This window comes from Canis aureus, chromosome 13 (genome assembly GCF_053574225.1).
Source record: "Canis aureus isolate CA01 chromosome 13, VMU_Caureus_v.1.0, whole genome shotgun sequence".
NCBI lineage: Eukaryota > Metazoa > Chordata > Mammalia > Carnivora > Canidae > Canis > Canis aureus.
In genome coordinates, this window is record NC_135623.1 from 45,320,237 (window position 1) to 45,337,111 (window position 16,875).

A 16,875-nucleotide genomic window follows, 5' to 3' on the forward strand; every position below is an offset into this window, starting at 1 on the left:
GATCTATACCCTAAAAACTATAGAACACTTCTGAATGAAATTTAAGAAGACACAAACAGATGGAAAAATATTCCATGCTCATGGATTGGCAGAATTAATATTGTGAAAATGTCAATGTTACCCAGGGCAATTTAGACGTTTAATGCAATCCCTATCAAAATACCATGGACTTTCTTCAGAGAGTTAGAACAAATTATTTTAAGATTTGTGTGGAATCAGAAAAGACCCCGAATAGCCAGGGGAGTTTTAAAAAAAGAAAACAATAGCTGGGGGCATCACAATGCCAGATTTCAGGTTGTAATACAAAGCTGTGGTCATCAAGACAGTGTGCTACTGGCACAAAAACAGACACACAGATCAATGGAACAGAATAGAGAACGCAGAAGTGGACCCTGAATTTTATGGTCAACTAATATTCGATAAAGGAGGAAAGACTATCCATTGGAAGAAAGACAGTCTCTTCAATAAATGGTACTGGGAAAATTGGACATCCACATGCAGAAGAATGAAACTAGACCACTCTCTTTCACCATGCACAAAGATAAACTCAAAATGGATGAAAGATATAAATGTGAGACAAGATTCCATCAAAATCCTAGAGGAGAACACAGGCAATACCCTTTTTGAACTCAGCCACAGTAACTTCTTGCAAGATACATCCACAAAGGCAAAAGAAACAAAAGCAAAAATGAACTACTGGGACTTCATCAAGATAAGAAGCTTTTGCACAGCTAAGGATACAGTCAACAAAACTAAAAGACAACCTACAGAATGGGAAAAGATATTTGCAAATGATGTATCAGATAAAGGGCTAATTTCCAAGATCTATAAAGAACTTCTTAAACTCAACACCAAAGAAACAAACAATCCAATCATGAAATGGGCAAAAGACATGAAGAGAAATCTCACAGAGGAAGACATAGACATGGCCAACATGCACATGAGAAAATGTTCTGCATCACTTGCCATCAGGGAAATACAAATCAAAACCACAATGAGATACCACCTCACACCAGTGAGAATGGGGAAAATTAACAAGGCAGGAAACCACAAATGTTGGAGAGGATGTGGAGAAAAGGGAACCCTCTTGCACTGTTGGTGGGAATGTGAACTGGTGCAGCCACTCTGGAAAACTGTGTGGAGGTTCCTCAAAATGTTAAAAATAGACCTGTCCTACGACCCAGCAATTGCACCGTTGGGGATTTACCCCAAAGATATAGATGCAATGAAACGCCGGGACACCTGCACCCCGATGTTTCTAGCAGCACTGTCCACAATAGCCAAACTGTGGAAGGAGCCTCGGTGTCCATCAAAAGATGAATGGATAAAGAAGATGTGGTTTATGTATACAATGGAATATTACTCAGCCATTAGAAATGATAAATACCCACCATTTGCTTCAACGTGGATGGAACTGGAGGGTATTATGCTGAGTGAAATAAGTCAATCGGAGAAGGACAAACATTATATGTTCTCATTCATTTGGAGAATATAAATAATAGTGAAAGGGAATATAAAGGAAGGGAGAAGAAATGTGTGGGAAATATCAGCAAGGGAGACAGAACATAAAGACTCCTAACTCTTGGACATGAACTAGGGGTTGTGGAAAGGGAGGAGGGCGAGGGTGGGGGTGAATCGGTGATGGGCACATGACGGGATGAGCACTGGGTGTTATTCTGTATGTTGGCAAATTGAATACCAATAAAAAATAAATTTATTATAAAAAAACAAAATAAAAAATAAAAATACAAAAAAATAAAGTTAATCTGTTTCATAATTCGAAAGTTAATTTAAGTATGTTTGGAGATCAATGTATGGAATGGAAATGGAAAGTTTAATTTAAGTATGAATGGAGTCAATATAGAAATAAACATGGTTTTTTATATCAAATGTTTCTTTTAAAAAAATTCCACTGATTTAACCACAGCATGTAAAGCTATTTTATGGAGGGAGAGGCTAACTCAGCCACTTATCTTCATACAGATCTAAGATTCTGTAATTATCAATAATTATTCCTGGTTTCTTGTGCATCCCTCTCTGAACTACCTCTCTGAACTACCTAGCCGACTTTAGTACCTTGACTCCAGCAATTCTTTGATCCTACTGGAATCCCCAATCCAATGATCCTTTTGATTTTTCAATGTTACTTGTTCCCTTGTTGTCCTTCTTTTCCTCCTTCTCCATCTTGAATTTTATGGTCAAACATTACTCTCATTCTCTTACATTCGTATTTCCCTGCTCTTCAATATACCCATTTGACGAAAAACACATTCTGAAATTCAACTCTCCGAAATCTATGCAATTGTGTTCCTCCAACTGAACTGAGCTGCAGAAAAAGACAGAACCATATGGGCTATTCTAACTTTCAGTCCATGAATATGAACTTCAAATGGGGTCTTAATGCCGCCAAGCAATTATATTATATCTCCCTCTTCCAATCACTGTTTCTTTCTCCTAAACAACTCTCACTCCATCTTCTCTTTCCTCAGTCCCCACATCTCCTCCTCCCTCCTTCATCTCAACTGATGCTGGTGCTTTCTCCTTAACAGAGAAAATAGAAATTATCAGAATAGATATTTCTCAGATTCTCCCCACATGGATCCCTTTCTAGCATTTGTATCCACACTGGAAACATCTTTCTTGCCTATTTCTCATGGTCTTGTCTAAAGCTGACCTCTCTTCTTGGCTAATAGAACCCATTCTCTCTTTCTCCTCCTTCACTGCACTTTTATAATTCTCTTTGGAAGAAATTTCTTGAAAAGGTAGTTTTTATTTGTTTTAAGTCCTCTCCTCTCTTAAACCCATTATGTTGGGTTTTTCCCCCTTGAATTTCAGCCAAATTCCTCTTTCAAGGACAGCAGTAACTTCCACATTGTTATGCCCACTAGGCAATTCTGACTCAGTCCTCTTCCTACTCAACTTGTTAGCTACATTTGGCAAAGTTGATCACACTTTTCTTCTTAATAACTTTTTTTTTCATCTGACTTCAGAACACAACACTCACCAGAAGGTTTCCTCCTACTTAACAGGTTATTCTTTCTCAATCTTCTTTGCTAATGTTGCCTTTTATCCCCTCTTTCATTGAGCTCAGTTTTTGGTTCTCTATCTATACCCACTCCATATCATCTGTATAATAATGATGTTCACATTTGTATCTTTAGACTGGACCTTCTGCTTCTACTCAACACATCTATTCACATACCAAGTAGGCTTCTCAAACTTTAAATGAACTCTCGGTATTTCTTCCTGCTCACCAAACCTGCTCTTTTGACAACCTCTCACATGTCAGATCATAGTAAATCCATTCTGACAGTTGTTCAAGACAAAAATCTTTCTGTTTTCCTTATTTCTTTTCTCATACACTACATCCACTCCACCATGAAATCCTATTGGATCTTCCTTAAAGATATGTCTAATATCCATCCATTTCTCTATACCTCCACTGTTTCACCTTTGATCTGAGCTAACTTCATCTCTCATTTTACTGCATTGCAATAATAACCTAACTGGCCTTCCTGTTTCTACTCTGCTCCCCTTCTTCAATCCATTCTCAACAAAACAGAGTAATCCTCATAAATAGAAGTTAGATCATTAGTCACCCATCTTCTCAATGACCTGAATTTTTTCCTCATTTCCTCCTGAATAAAAAGCCAAAGTCCTTAAAATGGCCTATTAGTTCCTATATGATCCATCTGCACCCCCTTCTTACTTACAAATATTCATACTTCAGGAAATAGCAGTATGATTTGACGAATCTGTTTAAGCCAGAAGCTTTGGAGGCTTCCTTCAACTTTTCCCTTTTACCATCATACATCCAATCAGTTATAATAACCTGTTATTTCCTTGTGTCTCTCAAATCCATTTACATCTTTTCATAGCTGATAACATTGTATCTCCCCACCTCCAATTTTATCTTATCTCAAATTTTAATAGTGGAACTATATTTCTAATTAAATGCAAATCTATTCATATCATCCCACAGTGGGTCCAACTCCACAGTTCTTTCACTTTAACAACCATTTTTGATGCTTCACAAACTGATACTTGGAACATATAAGGCAGTGCCTTACAAGTAGGAAGCTTTATTATAAACCAGGTACTTTTGAAATGTCTCTGTTATAATAAATTCATTTGGTCACTTATTCAATGTGTTTTACAGTATACAATTCATTTTTGAGGGTATATTAGTCTTTGTTCTGTAAATAACATTTTGTCAAGATTAATTCTTTTGTGCATGTAAATCATTTACAAAATGAACTGTAGGTTTATCTAATAATTTAGATTATATTTTTAATTTAAGAAAAGGTCAGATACCTACAAGTGCAGATCTGTGTACATATTTAGGCTATTTCCATCTTAAAATTACTATAGATTTCTAATGATAATATTAAAGAAGAAAAAAATAATATTAAATAATATTGATGATAATATTACAGAATAGTAATTTCCATATTCTATAAAATCTGTTCACATAAATAAGCTCATTTATTACTACAAGTACTCAAAAAGTAGATACTATATCCCTTTTTCAGAGGAGCAAATTGGAAATCAGAGAAGATAAGTGACTTGATGAAAAATATCCAGCAAATCAGTGACAGAACTAACTCTCGAATTCACTCTCTTTCAATGTATACCATGTGGTAGTGCCAATATGTGCAGGTATGTATGTATGTATGTATGTATTTTTTAGAGGTTGGGGGAGTATAGAAAGAGGGGGTTGGAGAAAGAATCTTAAGCAGGCTCTACACCCAGCACAGATCCCCACACAGGGTCTATCTCACGACCTTGAGATCATGACCTGAGCTGAAATCAAGTCAGTTGCTTAACTGACTGAGCCACCTAGGAGTCCCATATGGGCAGGTTTTTAAGTACAAAGTATAATAAATTATCTACATATAATATAATGAATGCTACTTCTCAAGTTGATAAATGTCTACCTTAAAAGTTTTATTTATAAAATTAAAAGTTTTATTTTTTAATGTAAAACAAATCATCATTGTCCTTCCACACTATTACTAAGTAACAATCTATCCTAAAACTTTTGATGTAACATGGAAGTGACATAACATTAGGAAACCATAGTAACATGCTGTTTGAAACCATTTCAACTGTTAAAAGGTCAGATTTTTGGTTCTATTCAAAGGTCAGATCTGAAAATATCAATTTTGGAATGTGTGGCAAATTACAGTTTCTTCACATATCTGGACAGTGCCATCAAATTCCTGACAGCAGTAAAATGTGTGTGTTTTAAACCTCTCCCTTTAGTGGTCAATGATTTGAGGCTAGACTCATTGTATCTTTTACTCTTAATTTTTATATAAATAAATAAAATTTTCTATCTACCTCAAAGGACTGTTGAAAATATTCAAAAATTAAAATCATCCAAGAAAACAGTGTACTAATGAAAATAAAGAGCTGATATTTTCCTAAGGCAAGTGTCAGAGTACTTGTCAATCTTCCCATTTTAGAGTTTTAAATCTGGAATAGTCATTCAAGTATTAACTGAGTAATAATTATATATGCAGAAACTTTTCTGGGGTCCATTTTTATTCACAAGTTATATCCCATCCCTCCTCTCCTACTGACTCTGGTACGTGGCAGACATATAAATGCTCATGCTCAATGAACTAGCGGTAGGCTTCATTAATATCACAGTGACTACTACTAACAGCTACTAACATTTATTGAGCACTAACTATGTGCCAGACACAGTGCTAATTACATGCATTACCATAAAATAGGGTAAGTTAATATAATTAATTGTTAGTTTAATTCTATATCTAAGAAAACAATAGCTTTATAAAGAGGTTAAATCTCAGCTAGCTAGGTAACGTATAGTCCCACAGTTAGTAAACAAATTTAGGTAGCCTGACTTTGGTGTCTACAATGTGTCAGGAATCATTCTACCTTACAATTTCAGAAAGATGAGAGAAGATAATAAATAACTAAACAAGTGAACAGTGCAACTTAAATAAGGATATGGAAAAAGGAAAAAGGATAATTTGACAGAAGTGACAAGAGCAATGTTGAAATATAGTTTATCCTCTTTCTATGTTTCCTTGTCTATAAATAATAACATCTAATTCATATATCAGTTATGAGATTTAAATGAGTTAATATACATAAAATGTCTTGAACAGTATATGATGTATGGTGTTAAAGTTTTTGCTTAAAACTTCTTGGTTATTAATATTATTATGATTATTCTTTTTGCATCTTTATTATTGTAATTGTTATTATATTGAGGGGCTTAATCAAGATAAGGTGATATGGGCAGGCCTCTATGAGAAAGTGTATTTGAGTCAAAACCCAAATAACACTCAGCCACATGAAAACTTGAAGATAAAGATTCTACACAGCAGGAACCAAAGTACAAAAGCCTAGGACTAGAATGCCTAGAAAAGAAGGCCAGTGTGGACCAAGATGAGTGCTCAAGTTTCGATTACAGAGCTGGTCAGAGTTAGGCTATATTGAGCTTCATTGGCCTTCGTGAAGAGTTGGATTTTATTCAGAGTTCAGTGAGAAGCCACTGATTTTAAGCATGATAGTGATATACTTTAATTTATATGTTATAAATATCACTCTGGTTGCCATGAAAAGATTAGATAATAGCTTCCATAGAATATCTATGTCACTATTTCCCTTAATCATTATTTAAAAATCTTAGTTTTCCTAGGGGGAAGTAATTTTCTTGCTATATTTTTGGAACATTTCTATCAGTGCTCTTAAAAGTACAGAGTAAAGGACTTAAGTATGATGCCTACATTTATATAGTCACACAACACACTCATTTTTTTTTAAGATTTTATTTACTTATTCATGAGAGACACAGAGAGAGAGACAGAGGCAGAGACACAGGCAGAGGAAGAAGCAGGCTCCATGTAAGGAGTCTGATGTGGGACTTGATCCTGGGTCTCCAGGATCATGTCCTGGACTGAAGGCGGCGCTAAACCGCTGAGCCACCAGGGCTGCCCCAACACTCATGTTGAATAAAGGTTACATGGAATACCCATATAAATGATACCTTATGATTCTAAAATTCATAATCATTTCTAGTGGACTTTAAAATTATATCTCTTTAAAACAAAGTAGTAGAATAGTTCACTTACTTTAAATTAATGTAAATTATTTTATTTCTGTCATTTGGCCATACTAGTTATTTAGCTTCTTACCCCCAAAGAAACATTGCAAATCTGATTGGGTGGAACCAGGTACATGTTACTAGTAGGTGTGGTTACTTTCCTTAATCTTCCCCTTACCCCCAGCACCATTTTTTCACAGCTTCTCCTCTCCAAAATCACCTTGGCTTGAGTAGATTGAAAGTCCACTTAGGCCACACCACCCAACTCAATCTTACCAGATTGATACCGGTTCTGTAGCCTCAAAGCAGCTATTAATAAAGTTGCATATTGATGAGTTGATACCACTGTGTGGAGATGGGTAAATAGTAGTGGAAGAAAAGCATTTCCGGGTCTCTTGTTATTTCACTACCATAAGAGCATTAAATCATCATCATAAATCATCATAAATCATATGTAACACCTGAAAGGCCATTAATGTATCCAAAAAGAAAAAAAATGTATCCAAAAAGAATATTATATCAACTATCTGACAAAAATAGTAGTGCCCTACATTGCTATACCTGTAGATGAACAAAAAACAATGCAAATTTATATGAAGATTCCTCTTAATCCCTCCACCTTATTAAGGCTTTAGGTTTAAAAGTTCAAAAATATACCTTCATAAATTGAAACTGCTTTACCTGTATGGCCAGTTCCCTCGTTCTTGACTTCTGTGGTTCCCACAGAAGAGGTGGGTGGACTAATAGGAGGGCTGGAAGTAAAGCTTGCACATCCTGCAGATGTGTTGATTTCGAAATATTCTTGGTTGTGATTCATTCGGTGAAAATCCAGAGAAGACACAATAGATGTTCGTTGTTTAGGCTAAAATAAATGAGTATGATGAGAGTATTAATATGATCATGTTCATCTTCAGCCCAGTCTTCCAACTGATTTAATCTAAGTCATAATTTTATCAGTTAAACTATCTGGTTTTTATACTTAAAATATATTGTGCTTTCCAGAAAGATGCAAAATAATCCCTTGATGAATTAGATAATGAAAATATTATTTAATGAAATAAATATTTTGGCATAGTGAATAACATAACTTAGGCTTTTTGTTAGATTTCCCCAGAAGGCTGTACAAATATAGTACACAGAATTTCTCTTAATAATCACTTTGGAAAGTTGCAAATTTAAGTCACCTTTCATTTAACTAATGTTTATTAAGCATATGGCATTTTCCAGATCCTGAGGATATAGAATCTAATAATAAAATAGCTCTTACAACATTGAAGCATAATGAAGGCAGTTCTGTTTTGTGTTTCCTATATAGTCCAAGAAATTGATAGCATTAGATATTGTCCCCATGCTGGAATTTGACCATCAGAATTAAGTAAAGTTATATAGAACATTTACCAGGACTTAAGAATCTACTTGGTATTTTTTATGAACTTTGATTTCCTTTTTTAAGGATTTTAATTAATCCCCAAATAGCAAGAAAAACCAATTTAAACATAAAAGTTAAATCATGAGTAATAACAGATATAACTTATACTCTTCACCAGTAATGGATGTTCCAAATAGCAGTTTTCTGTTTTTTTTTTTCTCATAGTTTTAATTATATATGCTTTTCTTCTAACATTGCCCTTTAAAAGTGCAGTCTTCTCGGCTCTCAGAATTGTGTGCATTTTCTAAGAATCAATCCAAATTTTCTTAATTTTTATTCTTACTCATATTGCTGAAATAGTAACAATCTCCTATAATATTAACAAGAGATTAACTGCAATTTCTTTACTATAAAATTTACTGCACTTTACTATCCCCAAAGTACAATAAACTTTTGGTTTACTAACATTTTCACTGTCCTCAAATACTTGTTAACTTAACCACTGTACTCTATAGATTATCATCCTGCAAAATATTCAAGTTACTCTCTCTCTTCCAGCTCATCATGTTTTTTTTTAAGTAGATATCATTTAGTCTATAATCTAAAATAGACAATGATATTGAAAAGGTCTCTGTTTTACTGTTTTTTTAAATTTTTATTTATTTTTTAAAAGATTTTATTTATTTATTCATGAGAGACAGAGAGAGAGAGAGAGAGGAGATGTAGAGACACAGGCAGAGGGAGAAGCAGGCTCCATGAAGAGAGCCCGACATGGGACTTGATCCCAGGGCTCCAGGATCATGCCCTGGGCTGAAGGTGGCACTAAACTGCTGAGCCACCAGGGTGGCCCCTTTACTGTTTTTTTAATGTAAAGAGTGTAAATTATCACAACATGCTTTATTATTTAACCATTACAATATTTTTATGAAAGAGACTTATAGGCACTGTTATACAGGCAAATCATTTATTATTATGACACATCAACTCAGTAGTAAAATTCAAATTAGTCCCCACATAGGACTCAGTTGATTTTGAAGTATGAAAGATCGAGGTGCAATGTCAGGCTTAGTTTCTCATGAAATGTCTGTGCTTCGGGCTACTAAATCTCAATTTCACATTCATGTTCTTTATACTAGACTATGTAACAGTAATTAAAAGACATGAAATATGACACTGTCTCCAATGGAAACACAGGTATGTCCATCATCTTCACTTTGTTTTATCGCATTATGATTTTGCTTCACCTCATATATAAGCAGTGGACCAAGTTTGTATAATGTTCTTTTTCATAAACTTTATAAAGATCAAGCTAACTGATACATATGACTCCTTTATTTCTATTTCTTAAACCCATTTTGAACTTGACTACCCAAAGCTCTAATTATATTGGAATCACAATTTGTCATGCAATCATGAAAGCAAACAGGTTATTTTCTTGTTGTGTAATTCATTCTAAAAATATTTGCTTAGGGTATAGTAAATTGCAGATACCTTATAAGCAGTGTGATAGGAATAAGACTAATAAGATATTGCCCCTGTTCTCCAGGTTATTATAGACTTGAAGTGGGAGAAGGGATGGTACATGAAGGAAGAAATAAGCAATCCAAGGATTATGCTTTAGTGCAATACTGTACAGTGAAAAGGGCTATGATAAGTGGAGGCATAAAATATAAAAAGTGAGTCTCTACTTTAGGGAGGAGATCAGGAAAGGCTTTCACAGGCAATGATTTATGGCTGAGTTGAATCTCAGTGAAGCAGAGATGGTAGGCAGACAAAAAAGGATGGGGAGAAGAAAAGTACAAACCACAAATAGTTCATAATGGCTATGTACCAGAGAATGTGAGGTAGTGGTGGTCTCAAGCCACGAGATATCCCAAATTGCAGGGTCCAAATCATAAAACATTCTAATGCCATGTTAAGGAGTTTGTCTTTAACCTAAATGTTTTAAGGAATCACAGAATGATTTCCAAGCAAGAGGATTTCATTATTGGATATGTATTTTAATAAACTCATTTTAGCAGTTTAAAGAATGGATTGGTCAGGGCTGGATTAAGGGAAGGGAGACTAATTAGGAATATGTTAAAGAGTTCCAATCGAGAACTAATAAGGTTAGCTCTTTAGGTCTTGGTATCTGATTGAATCTGAAGGTTGATTTTTAAGGAAGGAGTCTAAGTTGACTCAGATTTTTGCTTGGGTAGATGCCAGAAGATAAGTTTTTTTGTTTTGTTTTTCTGAAAAATAGAAATGTATACATTCCCATACCAGAAGTATAAAAGAAGTATGCTCGTATGCTACTGGGAGTCAGTATAAACTGATTAATACATAGTTATGCAAATCTACATATTTCCTTTTATTTCTTTGAGCAGAGTGCTATGATCTTACTGTAACGGGCTTCAAATAAAATAACTAGAGGAAAGAAGACAGGCTAATGGAAATTTCAAACAGAAGAAACCAAGGATCAGTGATCACCTATCTACGTTCTCACTTGCTTCTTCAGAAGCAAATTTATTATTAGCCAGGAACATTGATAGGGGAGTTACTGCCCAAAGCTGAGTATCTGAGATGATGAAGAATGAGAATTATTATATGTTAGCAATACTTTAAGAAAAGGATCAGCAAACTATGGTCTATGGCCATATCTGTGGCCCAACCATAGGCTGGGGGCTTGTAACTAATCCTGACCAAATGACAGTCAGTCTCTCTGCCTCTCTTACTCTCTAGAAGATGTAGTAGTAAGACAAAGGAAGGTCATTCAACCCATACTGGGCATTATGAGAAGTTGAAGCAAACCTCTTTTATGTTAAACTGCTGAGATTCTGAGTTTGTCTGTTGTGGCAGCTAGCATTACTTTACCCTAAATAGCACAATGCAGTGGCTTAGAGAGGTTAAAGGATTTACTCAAGATTACATAAGTAGTTAGCAGAATGCCTTAGATTAGAAGGAAGGTTCATGTGTTCATCTAGAGACAAGTGGGTGGTGCCTCAAAGCACAAAGAACAGAGGTGGGATTTAAAAAAAGGTATCTACATGGAGAAATGAAATAACAGCAATGGGAAAAAAGAATAATTAGATGGTAACAGTATTAAAAATGGAGATTAAAGAAGATTACTTTAAAATATTCGCTCAAACGTTGATTTTAATAATTCCATTTTCCTAACAATCCTGATGGGATCTTGCTAAGCCATATAGTACAAGAAAGTGTTTTCACAAATTCACTGAAATTACAAATAAAAATTGCCACGTTTCAAGTTTCAATGAGTGGTACTGTGTTCACTGTGGCTACTCCTCGAAAACATCTCCCTCTCCTGTGGACCAATACTCATATCTCTCTACTTTCCAAAGGACTTGCTCCCACACATATTTACTTAACCAGAGTCAGCAAACTATACAGATCACGGGTCAAATTGAGGCTTTTATTTTGGTAAAGCCTGTGAGCTAGGGATGGTTTTTACATTTTTTAATGGTTAAAAAAGTCTAAAAATAACATTAGTGACAGGTGAAAATTATATTGAGCTCAAATTTCAGTGTCCATAAACGAAGTTTGACTGGAAAAGATACATATCCATTCATTTACATGTGGTCTATGGCTATTTTCACACTATCATAATAGAGTCAAGTAGTTAACAACAGAGACATTATGACCCACAAAGACTGAACTACTTTATTCTCTGGTCTTTTACAGAAAAAGTTGGTGACCACTACTATAGATTGATTAGGAAATGTCTTTGAGGATCTGAAATGGAACACCTGTGTGAATGACTAAAGTAGTCAGAGGTAGTTCCATAGAGTTAATGGAACCAGTGGCAACATGAAAATGTGGGGTTCTTTGTCCTAAAAGCAGGAAAAAAACCACAACAGTTTCCTGTCTTCCATGGTCTTATTTGTTACTTAATATCTTATTCCTTTGGGCATAGGGACACTCACAGGTTGAGAGCACATCCTCATAGGCACATAGGTGCTCTGCCCTGCAAATGCACCCAACCTCCATCCTCCCCACACTCAGGGTCTCACTGCTGCCTCAGCAGTTGCTGGCTTAGCCAATAGCACCGCAACTTGGGGAGCAAGTGGCCAAGAAACACACCCAGGAAGGTGGGGAGATGTAGGAGGCAGGACCACAGATAAGCCCAGGCTCCATTTTCCCACAGACTTCACTTACAAAACACAAACTCAGAAATAAAAATCATTAAAGATTTTAGACAGCAATCGCAAAGCATTAAATCCCAAGCACGGGGCCCTTCTTTGTGTGGGGCCCAATAAGACTGCGCTGGTTCCCACATCCATGAAGCCAGTGCCATCTTAGTCCCTAAAGGGGACTAACATGTAAATTTACTGATATGACATACAGGATGGTATGCATTTTTTAAAAATTTTTATTTATTTATGATAGTCACAAAGAGAGAGAGAGAGAGAGAGAGAGGCAGAGACACAGGCAGAGGGAGAAGCAGGCTCCATGCACCGGGAGCCCGACGTGGGATTCGATCCCAGGTCTCCAGGATCGCGCCCTGGGCCAAAGGCAGGCGCCAAACCGCTGTGCCACCCAGGGATCCCGGTATGCATTTCCTATACTTATTGCAGATTCTCTTAATCAAGACCTATTATGACAAGAATTATCTTTATGTTCTGTAAAGATAAGAAAGAAAAATAACATATTCTGATGCAACTTAAAAAATTTCATGGCATTTCTGCATCTCAGTTAGATATGATTCACATATGAATAAAATGAGAACATGTAATTCCTGACTGAGATTTAGGTAACATGTGTATTTACTTCCAGATATTCACTGGATTGGAATCTAAGTTTCAAATATCCACTTTTATGTTTCCTCTTCTATTATTTCAAGTTATTTAAACTACAGGGCATTTAAAAAATCCACTTAGATTTATGTGGATTTTAAATCATTCAAATTAACTTAATTATAAAGGGACTTCATCAACCTCCTAATAAAATGTCAAATAGGACTAGAGGGATGCTCTTATGTCAGAAAAAGCAGTACTACCAAAAGTCAGGGTGATATTAAATTCTCCAAGCAAAAGCAGCCTCCAAACTGAGTTCCCAAAGACAGCTGAATGTCAGAAAATTACCTAGTAACATCAGTAGAAATATGTGAAAATGAAAGACTTTCCAGACACTAGCCCACTGTTAAAGTATATCACTACGAAGCAAAGTCCTGCCAAGCCAATGGTAATAAAAATAGGTGCCTTCTTAAATACTTTTTAAAATGAGGATGAGGTGGATAATAAAACTGGGAGGCTAGATCAGTAGTATGTCCTTTCAGAACTTTAATTCACCTGGAATGTTTTATGTATATGGTGAAAAAAATTAATTCTAAGCATTTTATCCCCAAAATAGTAGCCTCCTGCCCAATACCATCATTCTTTCACTGGTTTGAAATGTCACCTTTATCATACACTAAATTTCCAAATATAACTGGGTCTGCATTTTTGGACTGAATTATATTCTCGTTGATCTACTTGTCTATTCCTATACTAATACACTGTTATGGACTACTTCTAGAGCTCCTAGGTTTTTAAAATTAAAAAAAAATTATTATTTTATTTTTATTGACGTTCAATTTGCCAACATACAGTATAGAGCTCTTAGTTAACAGACATTGGATCTCTTTGATTCTCCTTGTTTTATTTTTTAATTTTTTTTCTCCTTGTTTTATATGCTGGGAGTATCCTACAATTTGATATTCTAAAGCACTTTCATTAATTTGTTTAAAAAGATACTGATCATCAGCCTTGTGTCAGACACTGTTCTAGGCTCTAGAGATACATCAGTGAACAAATAAGATAAGGCACAAAACTTTTACTCATTTTATCATGACTTCAGGTGTAATGATCATAATTTTAATTTTCTTTTTTCTTTTTTTTTTTTAAGATTTTTATTTATTTATTTATAGACAGAGAGAGAGAGAGAGAGAGAGAGGCAGAGACACAGGCAGAGGGAGAAGCAGGCTCCATGCAGGGAGCCCCATGCGGGACTCGATCCCAGGTCCCCAGGATCACACCCCAGGCTGCAGGCAGCGCCAAATCACTGCACCACCAGGGCTGCCCCATAATTTTAATTTTCAATAGCTTTTCTTGTTTTCCAAGTATTACACTTTAAAAGTTATCTGTTCCTAATGTTGGGAGTTCAATAATCTCTCAAATCTATGGATATTGATTATAATCTTTTTCTGTCATTCTGTTTTCTCAAAAGTCATTTACTTTGTTCATTGATCTTGGTTCCTCCCTCTTGAATTGTTCATTTTCCTCAAATGTCTGGTGTTCTTGATCAACCAGTTTTAATTACCTAAGGCACTGCCCCATTTCTCTCTCCTACTCCAATTCCCACAGTAGGAGCTTCAACAGACTCTTCCCCTTACTGAGATAGTTGTTACCATCTGGTAGGCAAACAAAGTCAATTGATCCATGTGTAACATGCTGAGGTTCTTCAGTTACCCTGACTAATTTCTGCCTAAATCCAATGCCAGTCACTTTTATCTTTCAGAAGTTCCCAAATGCTTCCCATAGTACCACTCACTGTTCTTCATAACTGCTATGGATTCATCCTTGTTTTTATATTTATTTTACAATTTTAATTGTATATACGGAGGGAGAGAATGTAAAAAGTTGAGATCCGTTCACCTTCTTGAGTTAGAATTCTTATATCACTTTTAAAACAGTATAAAGGATCTGAGAGAGTCCAGATGACAACTCAGTAGGTGTAGAATTATTAAACTTTTTATTACAGATGTCATATAAGTTAAAAACAATTTTTATGTTTTTTCTTTTCAATGAAAGGAAAAAACTTTTATTTTTTTTATTTTTATTTTTTTTTTGGAAAAAACTTTTAAACGGGGTACATTTTTAATGAATATAATGGTTAATGTGATTAAGACTTATTCTAAAAATGTAGAACTTCCTATCTCCAGGTAAGCAAAATACCAATCCTTCGCTGTACAGTTATGGCCTGACACAGATAGAAAAAAAGAGTATGACCACTACAAGGAAGTTAAAGTGGGTGTGAGTAAATATCAGGTGCTTAAGAAGACTAGACTCTCTTCTAGGAACTTGAGATTTGTTATCTCATTTAATCCTATAGTGTTGGTATTAAAAGAGGCTATTACTCTTTCCATTTTACAATGTACTTGAGATTTAGAGATAGTCTCACACTTAAGAAGTGGGAGAACTGAAATTAAAATACCATCTATGAAATTTCAGATTGATTGCACTTTCCCCTAGGACATCACACTACAGATAAAGCAAAAAGAAGTATTAAGTTACAGATGAAGCCAAGATCCTAATAGTTCTTGAGTTTCTCATCTTTACATCAATGAGCATTTTCCTACTTTCAGTCCACTGGCAGCATTGATTTTTTTTAAACAATCATCATTTTCAAGAGTATTGAAGAAAATTCAGGTGGGCGGAAAACATGAACAAAGAGAATCTAATTCTGTTATACATTAAACTCTTACAGTCACTAGGTGTTAAATTGTTTGCTTAAAATAAAGGCAGAAATTTTTAAAAGTCTTTATATTTTCTGCTTTTATCACTTCGATTTATATCATTTTTATATGGAGATATTTGTCAATGGTCAATGGATTAACATATATATTCATCTTCTATTAAAAGACACAAAATTATAAAACTCTTAGTATATCCCTAGTAATTAGCATATATAGGAATGAGTATAAAGCTTTTAAAATGGAAAATCCATAATATATTTCTCCATATAAGTTATTCAAATGTGAAATGGGAAGACTACATATAGTTTTATTTGAAAAAACTGTGCTTCTAAACTCATCATAGATATTGAAGAACTGGAGAGCCTTTGACTTCCAAACTATGAAGTTTGTTCTTACAAACACTTATCCTAGCATTAAAATAATCATGACTATCTTGCAAAACTATTTTTTAAGTTAGGCGTTTCAAATATTTATGCATTAATAATTCAAATATGTTCAATGTGTGTAAAATTAGAAACAAGACTAGCTTTATTTCCCACATTTAGGTTCTTTTTTTTAAAAAAATTTAATAGCAGCAGGAAGTAATTATACAAAAGATTACAGAAGATATGTTCTTAGCAGCCAAAATAGGAAGTTCTTATTACTGTGTGAGTGAAACAAAGAAATTTTTACAAATAAAGGTGCACACCACCTTCTTATTTTTTACAACTTAATATTTTAAATTACGTTTTTTCTTTGGAAATTGTTGATTCACATGCAGCTGTAAAAATAATACAGAGAAATCTTACGTGCTCTTGTCATAGTTTTCTCCAATGGTATAATATCTTGAAAAAAAAATGTGTTGCAAACAACATCACAACCAGGATATTGACATTGATACAGCCAAGAAACAAATCTATCCCACAGGGGTCCCTCTCATGGCCTCATTGCTCTTTTATAGCTACACCTAATTTCTCTCCTACCCCCACTATT

The 16,875-nt window shown here is 34.8% G+C and overlaps 1 protein-coding gene across 14 annotated transcripts in view; it reads right to left on the reverse strand.

Moving 5' to 3' along the window:
• ANKS1B (ankyrin repeat and sterile alpha motif domain containing 1B) overlaps positions 1-16,875 on the reverse strand; it is a 1,050,493-nt gene that overhangs the window by 579,370 nt on the left and 454,248 nt on the right. For all 14 annotated transcript variants that reach the window (XR_013350846.1, XM_077845971.1, XM_077845965.1 and 11 more), the window contains exon 12: positions 7,763-7,943. Coding sequence is in view for 13 of the 14 variants with exons in the window: in XM_077845971.1 (XP_077702097.1) it covers positions 7,763-7,943 (181 nt within the window). In the remaining variant the exon portion in view is untranslated. The remainder of the gene's footprint in view (positions 1-7,762; positions 7,944-16,875) is intronic.